Source organism: Liolophura sinensis, chromosome 13, assembly GCF_032854445.1.
Source record: "Liolophura sinensis isolate JHLJ2023 chromosome 13, CUHK_Ljap_v2, whole genome shotgun sequence".
NCBI lineage: Eukaryota > Metazoa > Mollusca > Polyplacophora > Chitonida > Chitonidae > Liolophura > Liolophura sinensis.
The window spans coordinates 25338068-25357249 of NC_088307.1; the positions used below are offsets into that span (position 1 = coordinate 25338068).

Consider the following 19182-nt stretch of genomic DNA (forward strand, 5'->3'; position numbering starts at 1 on the left):
ATGTGGCCCAGTGTGGCATCCACCTCCCTGGGCAACTGGGATTTTTTTTTATGTTTCCAATGTCCTCACACACAAGTTAGAAATTAGACAGCTACATATGTCTTTCACATCCTAGTTTAATACCTATTGAGCTTTTATCTTGGTTTCCCTCTTTAGATCTTGTCTCCCAAACATGGCGTCAGTGAACTTTGCCTGGTTTATGCATATATTGAACTGGGATCTACCTAGGTGAGTGGGGTCTGCTAGCCGTTCAGCTTCCTCAAAGGCCTGACCATTCGGATGCAGTCTTCCACTCCCTTGGCCGACCTAGAATCCCCGTCATTGGTCCGGTACTACACCATGACACATACCCCTCCAGCCCCCCCCCCCCCCCCCCAACCGGGGAAACGTCACAGGTTTCTCATATATGTACGGACAGTTTGAATGTCCATTCCTTATGCCCACCCAGGAACACCCAGTGTGGAACCTGATTACGGATGTAATTTCTCACTGATTATTTGAGGATTTCTGTGTTGTTACAGGTTAAAAAGTATAGCTTTTCCCCTCTTCATGGGTCCCTTCAACATGTCTTGGGAGGGTTGCCTTGCTGACTGTCTGAATGACCAATGTGCATGTACTGTGTGGCTTTATTTTTGTAAGTGGCAAATTCATATTTCTCCCCTCTACTTATCTCTTGTAGATGCCAGTGTCACACTTTGGTGTTTGTTATGTGGATAGTACTAATTTAGTCTGAGGCAACAACACAGGTGGTGGGATTCTTTTGCACTGTGAGTTGAGGTAAGCCAGCCAACCAATGGCAGCCATGGGGGAGACGGGAAAGGGGGGTAGTGTGGAGGGGGGGGGAGTGGGTGATCTTTTAAAGGGTTTTATCATGTGAATCACTATGTAAAAGGGATACTAGTCTTTTCTTTAGCCCTATCCATGGGAACTCTGCCTATGAGCATTTCTATATCAATTTGGATGCATATGTTTACTTTGATGGTGATCAAAATGTACTTTTCTGGAATTTTGAAACTCCGCTTTGCTACCCACCTGTATCATTTTAAGTCAAATTTTGCACAAAGTTGCTAAAAGGTATGTCCTATATTTTGTAAGTGAATTGTCAGATAAATTACCTGTCTTTTGATATATATTTTGACACTTTTGGCTTTTAAGTATTTTCTTAACACTGCTGTAAACAAGAAAATCTACTTGAAAATCCATAATTTTCTAAATGTTTGTCAATGGAAAATGTAAAATACTTTGTCATTGGAATTTTTTCATTTTTCTTGCAGATATACATACCAGCTTTCCAAAACATTTGACCTGGTTAAGATATTTTGAACGGTATGTGCACTACAGAGCTTTGAACTTCGTGCTTGAGGACGGACAAACAGACACATTTCCAAGATAGGGGTACCCCAAGTTAAATTCCTCCTACTCAAAAGTTTTTGCATGTATCAAGCTGTAACTTTATGTGTGAGGTTTAGAGGTAGTAAGCATTATGTGGTGCAAAAATTATTGATTTTAAAAAAAGTTGGCTGGTGTGATAGGACACAGACCCCCATTACAACTTCCGTTTTTCAGTAGGGACGATTGTAGTTCTGTGTATTTTAGGGTGTAAAGTCTTTTTTTGCTGCCAGCCTGCCGTTTTTGGTGTACAAGTGCATGCTTGGTATCAAAATGATGGAAATTGTCTAAGCTTTGGGCAGGTATGAGTTTTAATGGTGAAAGTTTGAAATTCTGGGCGAGAGGACACAAGGAGACAGGTGGTGATGAGGCTGCGAGTGACGTCCCCTTGGCGTTGCTAGGCACCCCTCCCAGCTGCTGGCATGTAAAGGTCCAGATTTTGACGGTCAACCTATGTCAAGATTTTTACAGCTTCTTTCTCTCAGGCTGGGCCAGGTATGCACCAAAGCTTATTGGCCTCGGAATGTTTGGGACTGAGCTACAGCGCTAAACGTTAACATTGTCGCTTATGGAAAACTAATGGGGGTCTGTGGCCAGTCTATAGTCTTCCCACCGCCGCGCGTGACCTCATCGCTGTCGACTGTACGCGAGTCTGACCTAATTTATGAGTCCTGATTTTTCCCTAATTGAGAATGACTTGACATTTCAATACCTGTCTCTAACTAGTTTGTCAAGGATACTCCATCAAACGCCTACATTCTAAGTTTCTCAAATTTTACCATGAGCATAACACTCTCGTTGGCAGGTATGGACAGAGCGTTCAGAATCTCTGGCGATCTGCATTGTGATCAACCACATAGACGGCGCTGTTATCCCTATGTACATATTGATCACGTACATGGTATTTAACAACATAGATGGCGCTGGTTGCCCAGTGTAACCGTCTATCTTGTATGTCATGTGTAACATCATCGATGGCGCCTCTTGTAGCATGAGATCTTTACATATTAACGGGAAAGACGTAATCTTCCGTTACTTTTGAATCACAATCTGATCGGTTAGGGTCTGTAACGCTCGTCATTTTCGAACTGTATCTAATACTGCTTAACCTGGGGCTTGGGTCCGCAAAGGTAGCCATGCTCATTACATCAGCATGATGCCTTTATGAACAGTTGCAATTAAAGCGCGACTGAGATACTTGTTTACTTGTTATTTGACCTGGAACTCATTCATGGACTACGAATTTGAACTTTGATATGGAATTCATGCCTGGAATATTCATTGTCTGCCCGGCATCATTGAAAACTGATAAGCGCTTCCCTCTTGTGTGTTACAGGCTTTATTTTTTATTTGTATAATTTCTTACATATCTTTGTCTTTGGGAGTTAGTGTTAAGCGTTGTTTTGGAAATGGATCTTGCGATTATCGACTTAGAACGCCTTTTACGGACTACGAATGGTATATGAATGTCGGACTTGACGCTTATATCAAAAGTTAGATCAGTTTTCATCTGTAATCTTTGAGATACTAGCTTGTCAAGAATTCCAAGAACAATTCTGTCACGAATTTGCTGATTTCTTGTCTCACCAAAGTCACAGTGTTCGCTGAGAGTGTATAAGTTTCTAACGAAAGTCTCTACACTTTCTCCCTCACTCTGCACACATTTGCCGAACTGACAGAGCTCGAAAATCACATTTCGTTTAGGAATAAAGTGTTCATCAAACTTCTGAAGAACTTTGCCATAGTCTTTACTGTTATTGTCATTCAAGGAAAATGATTTAAAGATCGCTTTTGACTGCGAACCCATCGCGTAAATGAGAGAGCTAACCTGAACATCGCCATCTTCCTTTGAAGTCGCCAGCCGAAATCAAGTGAATCTTTCCTTCCACTCCTGCCATTCCGACGGCCGCTCACAAGTAAATGTCTCTGGTGGTTCGAACTTCACCATTGTGCTAATGAAGCAACCACTCTGACACCATGTCTTGTTGTTGATAATGAATACCGACAAAGACCGGTCCGTAAAAAAACTTGTTAAAAAGTAACTGAACTCTTGTCTACCTAACGGCATGTCAACATTTGTGTCGTCACGACTATAGTTTGTTTCACACACAAGGGTTGCACACTGGGCTGGCAAATACTTGCCTTGTTACTTTTACGAGGAAAACCTAGCAAGGTAGTGCCAAGATTGCCAGTTTAAAAATCTTAAATTTGACTTGTTTCAGATCTATAGTTTACCCAGCAGTTTAACGGTCCAGTTCAACAAGGAATGAATGAATTGTTCTTAATACAACATACTGGCAATAATTCAACCATATGTGACAAAGTTCAGTAAAGAGCAATTACATCTAACTATGTAGTATATCATTTCTAACATGCAGAGCTTCTATATTACAGAACATACCCAGCAACACAAAGCAAATGTGCGCCAAGAACATCTCCTGACTCTTGGAGGTACACCATATATTGTTTCCCGCACGCATCCTAGCCTGGATTGCATTTTCCTTTAACAAAGCAAAAATTCTTGTTTGATCTGCAAAAAAAAAAAAAACAAAAAAAAACACAACACCAACCCGATTCTTGTTGCAAACTATTAGACTTGTATCTGCATTTTAGAAGGTTGAGTTGTTATTATTTGGCTTGAACTTTTTGCCTTTGATACGCCAATCAAAGCGAGTAACTCAACTCTAAATGCAGAACGAAGAAGTTATCAAGCTTAATTGCATAGCTTTGAATGCCTTACTTTGAAAAGCTGTCAGGTTATCGATTCACTACACTTACGGCTAGTTGTTGAACTCTGTGGAGTGAACATGTCCGACCCAGTAATGTCTGTAAGCTTTCGGTGCTTTGTAAGCTCGGGGCGAGCCGCTGTCCTAACTTTCATTGTTTGACTCGATGAGGTAGCTCTTTAGTTCAGACAGATCGAATTCGGGAACCTTGCGAATATCTTTCGTCCATCCGTTTAAAATCCCGTGAAACTTGGGAAGACTTCGGTAACTGTCGAGTATTTCACGGCTTAATGACCGTCCAAGGACAGTAAAAGTTAATTTTAATTCTTTGGCTGTTTTTTTCTGCAATTCACGGTCAGACAGTTTTGAGGGGGGATACAAAATATTGTATGATAATCACAATTTTTGTTGGCTGTTTCAGACTTGGTGAAGCATGCACGCATGTACTAGCTGTCATGTTTGCTTTAGATGGCTTTGTAGCAAAAGCATATCACACACTACCTGAAGGCAAAACATGTACAGAGATCATATGTTATTGAACAGGTGTCAGAAATACTACGGTGGAACCTTGTCCTGTATCTCAGAAAGTTTTCTCAAACCCTGTGTTTGGAAAAGAGAAGACACCATCAACAGATTCAGCATCTAAACCATGTACAGTGTTGAAAACAAAACGGCGACACAAAGGTGTAGAAAAACATAAGCTTCGTGTGCATGACCTAATGAGTAAATTAGAGGATTGCCTCGCTGTACAGTACATGGATCTTCAGTACCGCAAGAAATGGACCATGCAGACGGAGTTTTAGCTACTCCTCAATATTCAAGAGCCCTACAGGATGTGGCACCCATAAACGATGTAAACAATACTACACATGAGCCATTAACTACCGATATACATGGTGATCCACATGTTATGAAAGAAAAACAAATATAGATAGAAAGAATAACTCGGTCCGAGCAGACAACCTTCTCTGGTATGAATACAAACGAGGCCAAATTACTGCCAGCAGATAGCGTTACTTTTGGAAAAAGAACTTAAAAAGTTGACAGACTGGTAAATAAGATTTTGAAGAAGTCAAAGCCTATAAGAACTGAAGCCATAGCTTATGGCATTACAAGTGACTCCTGTGCTGTCGATAAATATGAAACTTTAACAGGTATTAGAACTAAAGAAAGTGGATTTGTGAATTTGTGTCATGGGGAAACAGCCTGCAGTCTAAATAGATTGGCGTGTGATAAGGACATTGGTGAGTCAGGTCTGGTAGAAGCCAGATGTATTTTCAGTTGTAAAGATAAAAGTGTTGAAGAGGCAGTAATAGAAAGGGAACAAAAAACTTATTTCCTGTTCTACATGAAAGACCCTAAGATATATCTAAAAGAAAAACATAAGTACTATTACCAGGTTCAAATGCAACTAGATGTCACTGAAAGGCAGTGGTGTGGTGTCGGAGTGGTTCGTGCGGGATTCAACAGTGTGTTATGGGATGAGGCCAGCGAAAAACTTTTGAAGTTTCATGCAAAGTACCTCAATTACTGTAGCCATTACTGTAGAACTGAACTCTTAACCCTTTACTTATCCATATAAATTATTTATCAATCACAGTTACTATGTATATATGTATACATGCATTTGATACAATGTTGATGGATGCGTATGATTTTCAATCATACGACTATAAGCCATCTATGTTTTTCAATTTGTGTATATTATTATATAAAGCCCTCGTGTGGTAGTGTGCTGCGACCACTGAGTATGTTGCTAAAGATATCAGACATGTCACATTCTACTGACCCCGAACCAATCAGTGCTGTTGGTTTTTTACCTTTAACCCATGAGTGCTGAGCCCCAACTAGCCCAATAAACATGAATGTACTGGTCCAATTCCGGGACTTAACCGGTTTGTTACGGCAGTACCGGCAGTTGGAGAGTTTAACAAGGCCAGTGCTGAACCATTTCCGGCTTGCCGCTATTTTGCCAGTGTTATGATCGCCATATCTGGCCCAGCGCTGGCCCAGTTTAGTTTTACCGATATTCAAAGCATGTACTGACCCACCCTCGGGCCATTATTGGCTGGCCATTATTGAGCCATTAAATATCGCCGTAACTTGCCCGTTGCTGACCCAATGAAGCTTTGCCGTTATGGAGACTTTAAAAAATCCCGTCAAGTCCCACGAAGCGCAAAATTTTCTTTAGATATGTTTGCACAGGCCTGGGTCCAAAGAAATAAAAAGAATAATATTGAGTTGTGTTTTGTTTTTTGTTTGTTTGTTTGTTTTGATTTTTTGTGTGTGTGTGTTTTTTTTCTGCTTTTTTTTTTGTTTGTTTTTTTTAGGGGGGGGGGGCTATTTATTTTTTATCAGCATACAGTCGCAGATTATTACAACTGATTTAAACTTGAGATATTTCAACATAACCAAATGTGAGTTTCTGTTTACATGGAACGTGAAAATAACTGTTTTCTGGAGCTAAAGCTGCATGTAGATATTATAAAAATATGACATATTTTGTTTTCGCACAACTCGAAACATTGGTCGGGGATTTCCGTGCCTTGTTGCACCTGACCGGAGTTGAGCGAAAACCTCCGAGCGATGTTCCGATTTGACTCGCTCGTAAGCGCTCGGAAAAACGTTCGGAGTTTCCGTACCTTGACCGGAGTTAAGCGAAATCTCCGAAAGATGTAGGCTGACGAGTACTGTTGGGTTAACGAGCACAAAAGTACGAGACCTAAAATGTACGAGACGTTCTGTTCCGGCGCGCTCACCGGCGTGATACCGGGCCAATGCCGGACCGGAGGATAGCCATTCCTTAACGAACATTCTGTAACAGTGAATTCTGGGATCTGGCGCCAAGAAAGCTGTCGGCTGCTACCTAGAGCTACGGTAAGATTGTCTCGAACTTTTATCACGAAAACGTAAAAACTACAGACTGTTACAAAAACATAATGAGTGACGGCAATTCAGTACATTTCACTTTCACTTTCCATTTTCAATTTCTAGATTATAGATACATACGAGTAGGCCAAACGAAGGCCCTGTCTACCTATATTATCAGTTTGGCACGGACAAGGATAAATTTACATGGGGACATTGTCAATCATTGGGAAGCACTGAAATTGTAAAGGCTAAAGCAGACATGCTGCATTCTTTACTTCGTTTTTGATGCCATGCTTATTTATTGACACAGATTGCAATCAGTGAATCACTAAAATAGTGAGTACATGTGACTTATTAAACAAAGTCAGTTGACAATATGTCGTACTGGACTAAAAGAAGGCGGATACATGAAAATGTAAATAAATATCTGTCCAATATAAGCATTGCTCAAAATAGTTCAAGGTCATGTCAGCTTAAAGGCCAGCAAAGTAGACAGACAGCTTTGGAGCATGGTTTGGTGAAAGGTCAAGAATTTGTCTGTATTAACAATGATCAATCTAGTGGAAGTACCAGTAGTACTACTCCATCTGGCATTGGCAGTAGTAGCCGTACTACAGCCGATGTCTCTATCAATACTGCCACTTGTTCCGTTGACAATACCACTACCGACATTAATGCTAGCTCCAAACAAAATAATACATTCACAGACAAAGCAGAAACCAATGATGTATTATATGACATAATAGACAATGAAGGGACATTTCCTAACAGCATACCAACAATGGATGTAGACAGTGATAGATTTAATGATTGCGGTAGTACTGATTCAGAGGAAGAAAATGTTTTGTCGTCAGATTTGTTAGCTGCATGGGCAGTTGAAAATAACATCACTCACACAGCAGTTGGCAGGCTATTAGTCTTACTTAGAAACCATCATCCAAATTTACCTAAAGACCCCAGGACTCTTTTGGATACTGGACATGTTGTGGGGATAAAGCAGATATGTGGGGGTTCTTACTATCATTTTGGACTCCAAGGTTGTGTAATTCGAAGGATAGAATTGAACAAAAATATGGAATGTATCAAAGTCATAGATGTTCAGGTGAATACGGATGGACTCCCCATTTTCAAAAGTAGTAACACTCAGCTGTGGCCTATTTTGGGAATGATACAAAATGAAGCAAAATGCCAGCCGTTTGTCATTGGGTTGTTTGTTGGACAAGAAAAACCAAAGGATCCTTCTGAATTTTTGAAAGATTTTATCACAGAGTATACAAAGCTAAAACTAGAGGGGATACAATACAAAGGTAGGCATTACCAGATTAACATAACATCCTTCATCTGTGATGCACCAGCACGTGCCTTTATCAAACAAATCAAGTGTCACGCAGGTTATTCCGCATGTGAAAAATGTACGCAAAAAGGCGTGTATAATGGGAAAAATGACATTTCCTGAAACTCATGCAACGCTGCGAACTGATGAATCATTTGAAAAGCAGGAAGATAAGAACCATCACACTGGAACAAGTCCGCTTTGCAATTTGTTCTCTATGGTGTCACAGTTTCCAATTGACTATATGCACTTAGTGTGCCTCGGTGTAATGCGTCGTATCCTTGTGTTATTGATAAGGGGTCCACTTACAATTCGCTTAGGGCCTCAGACAAAATTACGCATTTCAGCTGCCTTGCTTCACATGTGTAAATTTATACCTAAGGAGTTTGCACGAAAACCCCGTTCACTGTCAGAGATAGACCGATGGAAGGCAACAGAATTCCGCATGTTTCTTTTGTACACAGGAACTGTTGTTTTAAAGGACAGTATCGCTGATGAGTTGTACAAAAACTTCCTTCTGCTCTCAGTCGGAATTACCATACTTATAAGTCCGTCTCTCTGCTATCAGTTAGTGGGCTATGCACATGAGCTTCTAGTAAGCTTTGTCCAACACTTTGCGCACCTTTACGGTGCTGACCAGGTCGTGTACAATGTCCATAATCTGGTCCACCTTGCTCAAGAGGTGAAAATACATGGTCCTCTTGACACAATATCAGCATTTCCTTTTGAAAACCACCTGAAAACTCTGAAGCGGCTTGTGCGGAAGAAAAGCTTGCCATTACAGCAGCTTGTCGCAAGACTGAAAGAGATCTCTCAGATATCTCCCTCAGCTGCTACATTGCCCACAGCTGCTGATGGTGGACTGAAAAAGCAACATTTTCTTGGTCCAATTCCACAGGGATATAAATACCAGAACTGTGTCCAATACACAGAAGTTGAACTGGACCATTTCTGTGTTGTAACAGAAACCGGCAACAATTGTGTTGGGGTAGGGTCAAAGGTTTGCCTCATCAAAAATATTTTGTATTGTGGTGGAGATGTACTGGTGGTTTATCAGTCATTCAGATCATGTAGACCATTTTTCTCTTACCCTCTCAATTCAAGTGAAATCAACATCCACATGGTCACCGACCTCTGTGACAAACTCCATGTTGCTCCCATCCAGGAAGTGGTTCGGAAATATGTGTTGTTGCCATATAAAACTGTACATGTCGCAATTCCTCTTATTCACAGCTGTTAGGTACAGAAAAGTGATATACACGTGACATTATGCAGGGTTGGAGTCTTATACATGTAGAATCAGTAGCAATAGTCTTTTTTGTGTGTTTTTTAAATTTAATCCAAGAGCGATAATTTGATCAAATCTTTTTATTGAGAAAGCCCCAAATGCCTGCCTTACCATAACTTTCTATTTCCCAGACATTGCCAATATATATGTATGTATGTATGTATTTTGATTTAATGATATTGTGGTTCAAGTTTCTAATATTTGTGAAAACATTAGAGGACCAACTAGAGGGATTGTCATTGAAAATGGAAATGTACTTCAGTTATTAGACAATAAATATCTACATACTGTACATACATGTATTTAAACCTTTCCAAGCTTGAACTAGCCTAATCATGACACTGTTTAATTATTGTTTCTAAAAGTCTAGTGAAGGACTATAAAAGAATTGAAGAACAATGTTGTATGTGACATACACCCCAAATGTAATTGTGATTTGTGTAAATGTACTGAATTTGTGAATCCTTTCTTATTTACAGACATACATGTCATTGACAATGTATGCCGTTGTAGTTTTTGTGGAGACGGATGAAGTAGAGCTTGTTGCTTCCAACTGGTTACAGTCTCAGACAAAAACTTTTTGGCCACCGTATCGCAATATGTCTAACGTAACTAAAGCTGTAAAAGACAGAGTAGCAGCTGACAAAACTTGGCCAAGTTACAGCATTCGCATCCTGTCTGCTTGTGGTGAGTATCATGTAAAACGTTTCATTATTAATTTTAACTCATTATATTACATGTCAGACATACAGTTCAGAAAATGGTGATTCTAAGGTTCTAAATAATGCTGCATATACTTCAAAGGGAAAAACTAACCATTTTAAGACGTGTAAACCACATATTAATTAGTCTCTTGTTACCTGCAGGCTGCAGAACTGTACATTCATGGGGCAGTTTTGACCTTCAAACCATCAGAAAATAGCTCCAATGTATTCCTTTTTGATATCAAAAAATGAAAAAAACCTCTGTGATGGTGAATCATTACAATCATGTTCGCCGACAACACACTCAGATGAATGACTTGAGGCAGGTTTTCCATGCATTGTTTTACAGGTCGTGCAGAAAGTGTCATGCAAAAAATTCATCTCAGGTGATGCACCGATAGCCTCTAACGATAGCAATTAAGCATCTTATATTGGTGCAGCAATGTTTCACTGGTATCACAAGTGTGCAACAAAGCAATGGTTTACTTCTAGTGCTCTAGTTTCCTCAATGTATGAAGTTGGTGGCCGTTGTGCAAATACATGTAAGGTAATATTGAATACTTAAATGATGTTAAAACAAAACAAAATGAACGTACAGCGGAAAGAGAATAACCAAAGCAGTGACGTGTGTGAGACATTGGGATATTTGGCTCACACAGCCGAATGAAAATGTCTCCCTGTCACTTACCTCAGACAGGGTTTTATTCTAACTGTTCATGTGATTGCAAATATACTACCACACATGCCCCTTAGCAGCGCGGTTTGAACAGAATTAGGTAAAAATAAATACTTGTTTAAGTGTTGACAACTAAGAAATTGAGAAAACTCGGTTCGCTGTATTGTTTACACATAACAATGGACAATATGAAAATGAAATGCATAGGTGCCAGGCCTTGGGGAACAAATGCCCCCCACAGCAAAGTCCCAGAATATGCTGGGATAAACCACAATTGGTCAGTCAGGTTTAAACCACAATTGATCTATCATCTTATTGCCTAATTCAGATATTCTTGCCTGTGGGCCGTGGCGCAGGGAAGCCAGTGATCAACATGTTGGGATGCAAATTCAAACTTTTCGAGAACAATGATGCTAGTAGCGCTGTGAAAACAGAGCCGCATTTGCTGGAGAACTAGCGCATTCCATCACTGTATAATACAGGAGGGAAGTTGTCGGTGACTTGCCAAAGGTCAACTGGTGGTCAACTGGTGGTTTTTCCCTGGTTTTTTTCCACCCAACCATAAATACTGACCTTCTGTCATATAAGGGAAATACTCATGAGTACGGTGTAATAAAAATGGACTGTAATCAGTCAGTCAGTCAAATGTTCTGCATTTTCCATGCAGATAGCTATGAGGATGGCAGAAGAAAGCTTCGAATGGCCGAGGAAACCTCAGACATACAAACAGATGATGAAGTTGGAATGGGGAAGGGTGCAAGAAGGTACATAGAGAGAACAGCATTAAAACAACACTATTACAACAATAAGTCTCCTGTAAAGAATAAAGAGAAACAAATCAAAACTTAAAACACTATCGCCCACAGCCATGGAGTAGTGGCTAGCGCTCTTGGCTGCTGAAGTGCTGGTCAAGACATCCCGGGATCGATTTCCCATAGTGTCAGGGAATGTTTCTCTCATTCCAGGCCGTTTGGCTGATTGGTTATGAGGCTATCTTTTGCAAGGTGGACGACAACGCTTGTAAGTACCAAGAAAAATCAGGTAATATTGGTATTAATGGACTGCAATTCGTTTGAGACCTCCTGCTGTCCACCTTTGATTATGTGGAGAAGTTGTCAGTGACTTGCCAATGGTCGGTGGTTTACCCTGGTTTCTTCCAGGGGTTTCTTCCACCCGGGGATGCCCAGAAATACTGACTCGCCATCATATAACAGAAATACTGAAAGGAACGATCTCAGCCTTGCTTCACAGAGCAAATTAAGATCGCGCTGCTTCCAAACTCGCATTTTTTTTCTGACAAGAGCACTATCATAATTTGATAGTGAACAATAATGTACACATGTTATAATGCACCGATTGCCTTACTGTACAGGCGCAAAGAGCGAACACTATACAGCGACACAGACGATGATGGTGATGATGAAGCTGTTGCCGGACCAGTTAAACGCAAACATCTCCCCCCAGCCCCGCCAGTCCCACCTTTTCCAAGCCTCCATGTTCCTGCTGGTATACAACTGGACAATCGACAAGGTACCGTGTCCTATCTTACACAAATTTAACATGTAAGGCTTGTTTTTGGAGTTCAAGGTCAAATGCCACATTTTTAATATTCGTTAAAACAACCATAAACAGCATCAACTGGAATATGTGTCATCAGGGGCAAGTATGAATAAAGCAGCGTACTGATGACGTCGCGACGTTCTGAAAAGCAGGGGCGACAAGCAAGGGAGATTTGTTTACATTCAAGTGCCACAAGGCTGTGGTCGATAGATATGAGTCGGAATTCGAGAATACACGCGTGAAGTACACAAAATAGTATCAAAAATGCAAAAAGACAATCATTGTGCAGGTAATGTGATTAGTCAACAGCATAAATACCGGTACATCACGCACTGACACATCGCACTGAAAGGACCGATGATGTAACTAAATCAACAGCCTGATCTTGAAAGTTGTGTGACAACAAATAACACTAGCTGTAGACAGATTTCATTAAATCTAAACAGCGTGTACATTAAATATAGTTATAATGCTCTTTTTTCAGCCACAGACAGAGAAATACTAAAGGCTATCAGTGCTGTCCAGGTATCTTTGGATGAAGTCCGCAAAGAGGTTTTGTCCCAAAGACAGCTGCTGAACATGATGATCAGCAAAGAGGCATCAAGTGGCACCATAGATGTGATGGATACCTTTCCAATAAAGTCCATGGAAGAGCTGGATGGAATGGAAAACAAAATTGAAGATAAAGAAATTGCTAAATCACTGGTAAGTTTGTTGATGTCTGTCTGTTCATCTATCTGTAAGCAAGCTTAAGCTGACAACTCATCTTCTCGTACTTCAAGATGCTGCTTCAATTATTTCTGAAGTTTTTGCCCTATTATGATAGATATTAATGATAGTAAATTCTTGTCCGATTTTGGACAGTATGTGCCTATACCTGCAAGAGAGCTTGTCAACGCATCTGCTCCTAAACTCATCACAGGATTCTCTTGTAACGTGGTAAACAAAACGGATGCCATGCTGGGATGGTCATCTCGTCTTGGGTGTTACATGGCTGCAGATATTTCCGGAGTTGAAACTTCGTGGACATGATGGATTTCTTATTTGGATCCAGCTGCTACAGTGTTTTCCAAATGGTATTGTCGTGGTCAAAACCAATTGAGTTACCTCAATGAAACTTGGTGGGCTGATAATTTTTTTGTACTGGTATGGCAATTTTATGTCACTATTGTGCCTTATACTTTATTCTATGTGTTTTTTCTACCTTCCTATGGCTGCCGGTAGATGTAGAGGGCGGGGGACATGGGTGGGAGGTCTTATGGTACATAATAATCTATGGAGGAGGGAGTACATAGATAAATATGGTCCACAGCGGCTGATTTGGATGGGGAGGGGGGGGGAAGCATGGTACATTAGGCCTACTATTATCAGCGGCGGGGGATTTAGGGGAGAGGCTTGGTACATAATAATGATTAACGGAAGAGGATTGGAAGGGCAATGGCAGTACATAAAGATGGTCTATTATGGAAAATGGACAGGGGGTTGGGTGTGGCAGTATGTTAAGGTGCCGTTAAGAAAGAAAATAAGGTAAGGCAGCTTGAGTAACATCACAGAATTTGCAAGATGATATTTCAGGAACATGAGATGTTTCACCTTAAGGATTGATGAATAGAATTAGTATGGGGAGTTAGAGTGATAATTTCAATTTCAATTTATTATTCAAGCACAATTTATACTCACATATAAACATGGCTCAGATAAGCATTAGGAGGGATGAATTCACTTAGTATTACTTGAGCCCTCGGGTCCAGGGGTTTTTTGTTAGCGCAGCTTCATGTTCAAAGAAGTAGCACTTGACTCCCACCCAACCCATCACCACCCTAGCCAACTTTTGGCAAACAACTGTATTGCTTTACAGCTTGAAAATTTTCACTTAGCATCACCTTCAGGATGTAAAAAAAACAATATAGGTAACCATCAATGCTATTTTGGCTTTACAACACAAGGTTATTATACCAGTATGTAATATTATTGTAGGTCAATCAACTCAGCCTCATCGGGGGTTCTAATCTTAAGGAGGCGACCAGACGGGTGATGTCTCAAACCATATCCCATAATGTTGCTCTGAACCTTAATTGGGCAGGGAGGAAGGGCTGGAAAGGTCAGCAGACTGAACCGAAGAGAGCATTTGGTGGTCTGCGCCTATGCGCTGCAATGAAAAGTAAGCATTTTACTGAGCATTTGTTTTTGATATTAATGTATCCTGGACAAAGTTTATGTGCCTGCATTTTGGTCCTTGGCAATTTGCTTCCCATCTATCGCATTGGTGATTAGTGGGTTAAATATTATAGTTTTTCATTCTCTCTTTTTTTTTCATGACCTAATTGGAGTTGAAGAATGTTCATTTTGTCTGTTTTACCTCAGTCTTGTATTTTGAGGGGAAGAAAACTAAAGAACCACAAGTATCCTAGCTAAAAGGGCTTTCGTTCCTCATTCTATAGTTGGTTGTACTTTTGGTAGCATGGTAAACTGCTAATTATGCTAATTACTGGGAGCTGCCAACATTGAACTGAACTATGTTCTGTCGTGGAATAAGTTAAAAAAATTCTTTATGTACTATCCCCTTCAAATATTGTTGTTGCTTTTTGTTACATTTAATAGAGATGGGAGATCGTAACAGTGCTTTTAGAAATATAAGTTGAACTGTCCTGATCATAAAAAGTGCTTGAAACAATCCCTACCTACAAAGAAGAAGAGTCTAGGAGATCAAAAATGGCAGCTCCAAGTAACTACCATAATTGGCAGTTGATTGTGGTGTTGCAAGTCGTAATTTCAAAGTGCGTGCAACTATACAGGTGGAATGAAAGGCCTTTAAGCTAGGATAATTGTGGTTCTTTAGTTTTCTTACACTTAATGAAATAAAATCCTGTCAGGTGATTCAATCGCTTAAATAATGGACTATCTTACAGAATTGACCTTTTGTTTGACAGGCAAAGCGGCAGGCATGAACGCTCAAACAACTGGTCCATACTGATTGTCCATTATGTAGTTGATTAGAGGCCCTGAAGGAGACTTTTATTTCTATTTCCCATAATAAATCCTGTCAGGGTCATCAGGTCGCCTTGATGAATTGACCAGTTGTTTTTGGGCTCCAGCCTTCGGCTCAGGGGTTTAGCCAGAAATCTGAAGCAAGGTGTCCAATTTGCCCGTTTAGAGGTCATTTTTCTTGAGAAGGGTGTCCAAAATTGAAATTTTCCTATCTCACTCATGTTAAAACTGTTGAAAATAGCCCGATAAAATGGGACCAGTTTCAATTTTGCCTATCCAGTTGGAACGTTGCTTGGCTTCTCCCTTAATTCCGTTTGATAATCCATTATCTAGGCTGTTAGTTGACACAAATAACACAACAGTACCTGTAATAGTATGCAGGGCGCAAATTATAATATTAGAATTTCCACTCATCAACATTGCTATTATAGCAAGTTAACAACTCCGAGAAAAGACATACAATTCATTTTGACTCTATATTTAGGTACCTTGCTACATTTCGCAAATTATACAAAGGGTATTGCAATTCCGAATTGAACACAGAGTATTCTGCCAATTCTTTTGTTATGCCACAAAGACCTTAAAAGCATAGTAAGGGTTGATAACAAGTTAGTCTCAAATGAAAAATGGTTCACAAAAATATTTTTATTTATTGTCTGCGATTTTTTCTTACAAAGTTATGAGGATTTGAAAATTTGACTTTATGGAAGCCTATTGAGAACCGAAGAACCAGTGACGTCACAGGAATTTGTTAATTCCGCAGCAATTGTTTATTCCGGCATCAAACTTTCATGATTTAATACGCAAGCCAATATCACCCAAATCATTTTAATCGAAGACGTAGTATCCATCCAACATGTATGATCTACAGAAATGAAAGCAGAATTATGACATCACTGGACCTTTTTATGGCCGAAACAGGCCTCCATTGAATCTAAAATTTCAAACGCTTATAACCTGGTGAGGAAAAATCGTAGAAAAATAATAAAAATATTTTTACCAACAATTTTTTATTGCCTTTCATATGACGATAAACTTCGGTGAGGCCTTATTTTCTTTTCTTTTAAACGGGCTATGCCGGACATTTTCAGCAAAAAGTGGAAGTGGTAGTCGCAAATCAATCCAATCCTATGCCATTATTAAAGAACAGCCCAAAATATTGCCCTTTACCATAAATCAGGCTCATTGATGCACGCCTTAGTGTTTAGAACAGCAGATAAAGTTCAATAAAACCGTTAATTCGGGTCGAATTAGCAATTTTATCAACTTAATCAACGGGCTAAAACGTGCATGGATGAGGCTGATTTTTGGTGGGAAGTATTATTTTGCCTAGTTCTTTACCAATAACATAAGATTTGATTGATTTGTGACTATCAATTTTTTTTTGCTGAAAATATCCGGTATAGCCCCTTTAAGTAATTTCTTGGTTATTGGATTGGTCAATTACTGCTGGTTACAAAACTCGTTACATACTATAAAGGGATTTAGTTGAACTTGTCATTTTATAAGATTGGAAAAACAGATACATTAAAAGAGCGGCATATACAAAACCTTAATAGTGTAACCGACGTAGGAAAGATGGCTTAATGTCACTTGTGCATTGTACTGTGACGTCATTTACACTGGTGTTTGTCTTGATGCTGTGTTGTGTCGTCGGTATAAGGTACGCTATTGTGAGAAAACAATAAACAGTATTTTATTCCGACAAGAGTAGCAGAATGGGATCGGCAAACAGGCGAATGAATAATGTTCATGAAAAATTATGACCAGTTCTAATCAACCGTATTACAGAATCCGACCTCTTGACACTGTCCTTCCAAAATTTGCCTTGAAAGTGCCATCTCGAATTGGATAATTTGAAAGCCAGTTGTTTTGTTTCTTTAAATGGGCTTATTCTCAGAAACTTTCAGTTTGCCTAGGATGATTCTATACACGTTGACGTGTAGTTATTTCGATACAGTTGTATTCAAAGAAACTGGCAGTTAATTTGCCTTGTGAAATGTGTGTTCACAGAAGCGATGCTGAAGAACGTTGCCTTCAAAACAACAGAAGACCAGGTCGAGAGAGAAATGATGATATGGCTTCGCAACGCCTGCGACAGGCATGGGGGCAGGAAGAGGCGCGCTGAGTCTCAAGCCACTGTGTCAGTAGTGACTGTTTCGGAAAACAGCAAAATCGCTGAAATCACTGAAAATGAACTTTGATCGGTCCGAGCTATTTTCCTGTGCTTGATTTAAGAGTCAACTCTTTTTGTGCCATTGGTGCAGGTGGGATCAATTAAACTATTAGAAACTTACATATACATGTTGGTTGAGTTCCTTACTTTATAAATGTAAATAAGTTCTGAAACTGTTTTGGTGATTCACTGGTCTCCCACCAGTTTGTATTCTTCATCAAACCTTTTGCCAAGAGCTGCTATGGTAACATTTTCAACCTTAAAGCCAAAGGTTTTGACAGTCGTACTGTTTGGCATATATGTTGCTTTCTTGTCGACCAATAGAAAAAGGTTAAAAAAATATCAAGGTAGGGTTACTGCAAATATCAATTTAACAAATGTCGCTGAATGATTACTTTTATTCCTAGGAAAAGCAATGGATTTGATTGGGGATAAGCATTCTGGGTCTTCACTATATCTGTTTAGGACCAGTTATGAGCAAAGAGTACATTGGCCCAATTCTAAATGTACTGTACTGGCCCTATTCTTACAAAGATTGGCGCTGTATTGGCCTAATAACTTTATGCAACTCTGGGCCAATCAATGTATTACTACACTGGTCCAATGCATGTTAAAAATGGATACATAATGGTGAAATTCCCAAACCAGTACTGGACCAGTGCCGCGCCACTGTGCAAAACGTGTATTGGTCCGATAATTGTTCCCCAAATGGCCCATTGAATACGTGTCAGCGTGCCAATATTGGTCCAATGCTTTTATGTTTCTTGGGAGGGTAGCAACAGCTTTCAGCTACAAAAGCATGTGAAAAGTTATGACATTCTCTCTCAACGTGAATTCAAGTCCAGCACAGGATGGATGATCATGGATTTCTCCTGAGATCTGTTCTTCAACATCTCAACGTTTCACAGTAAACAGATATTTAATGGCTATAAAAGTTTTACCTTTAACCCATGGGGGTGGTTCTTGTGGATGATTAAAATAAAACAAAGCTTTTGCTGCCATCAAGCCACACGCTTCTTTATTCAGATTCTAACACGTTCCATGAATCTTAATTCCAAATATAGTTATCATAGTATGACAGCGTTTAATTTTCTCTGGGTAAACTGTTTATACATCATGATTTTGTACAGTGTCCTATTTGTTTGACATTTTAGTACATGGATTTTTCACTATAAACAAGCCTCATTTAATCCAACTATTATGACCATTGTTTACCGATTGTCTAGGGTATTTACAAGGAATATTTATTAGTCACGGTTTATATTATATAATATAATATAATATTATATTATATAATATAATATAATAAATATAATATAATATAATATAATATAATATAATATAATATAATATAATATAATATAATATAATATCTCATTTATTGAAGCTAACTTTAACAAAACGTTTCCTCCCCAAGGAAATTCACAAACCAATACAAACAGACAGTTATTCATTGATTATAAAGAAATAA

At 39.4% G+C, this 19182-nt stretch overlaps 1 protein-coding gene across 1 annotated transcript; it reads left to right on the plus strand.

The window, feature by feature from the left end:
* Positions 1-6914: 6914 nt before the first annotated feature.
* LOC135480667 (uncharacterized) lies at positions 6915-17806 on the plus strand. The gene is made up of 7 exons (XM_064760563.1): positions 6915-6992; positions 10087-10294; positions 11655-11751; positions 12360-12517; positions 13032-13252; positions 14525-14708; positions 17549-17806. The coding sequence occupies exons 2-7, from the start codon at positions 10093-10095 to the stop codon at positions 17737-17739; spliced, it is 1053 nt and encodes a 350-aa protein (XP_064616633.1). The 5' UTR covers positions 6915-6992; positions 10087-10092; the 3' UTR covers positions 17740-17806.
* The last annotated feature ends 1376 nt before the right edge of the window (positions 17807-19182 follow it).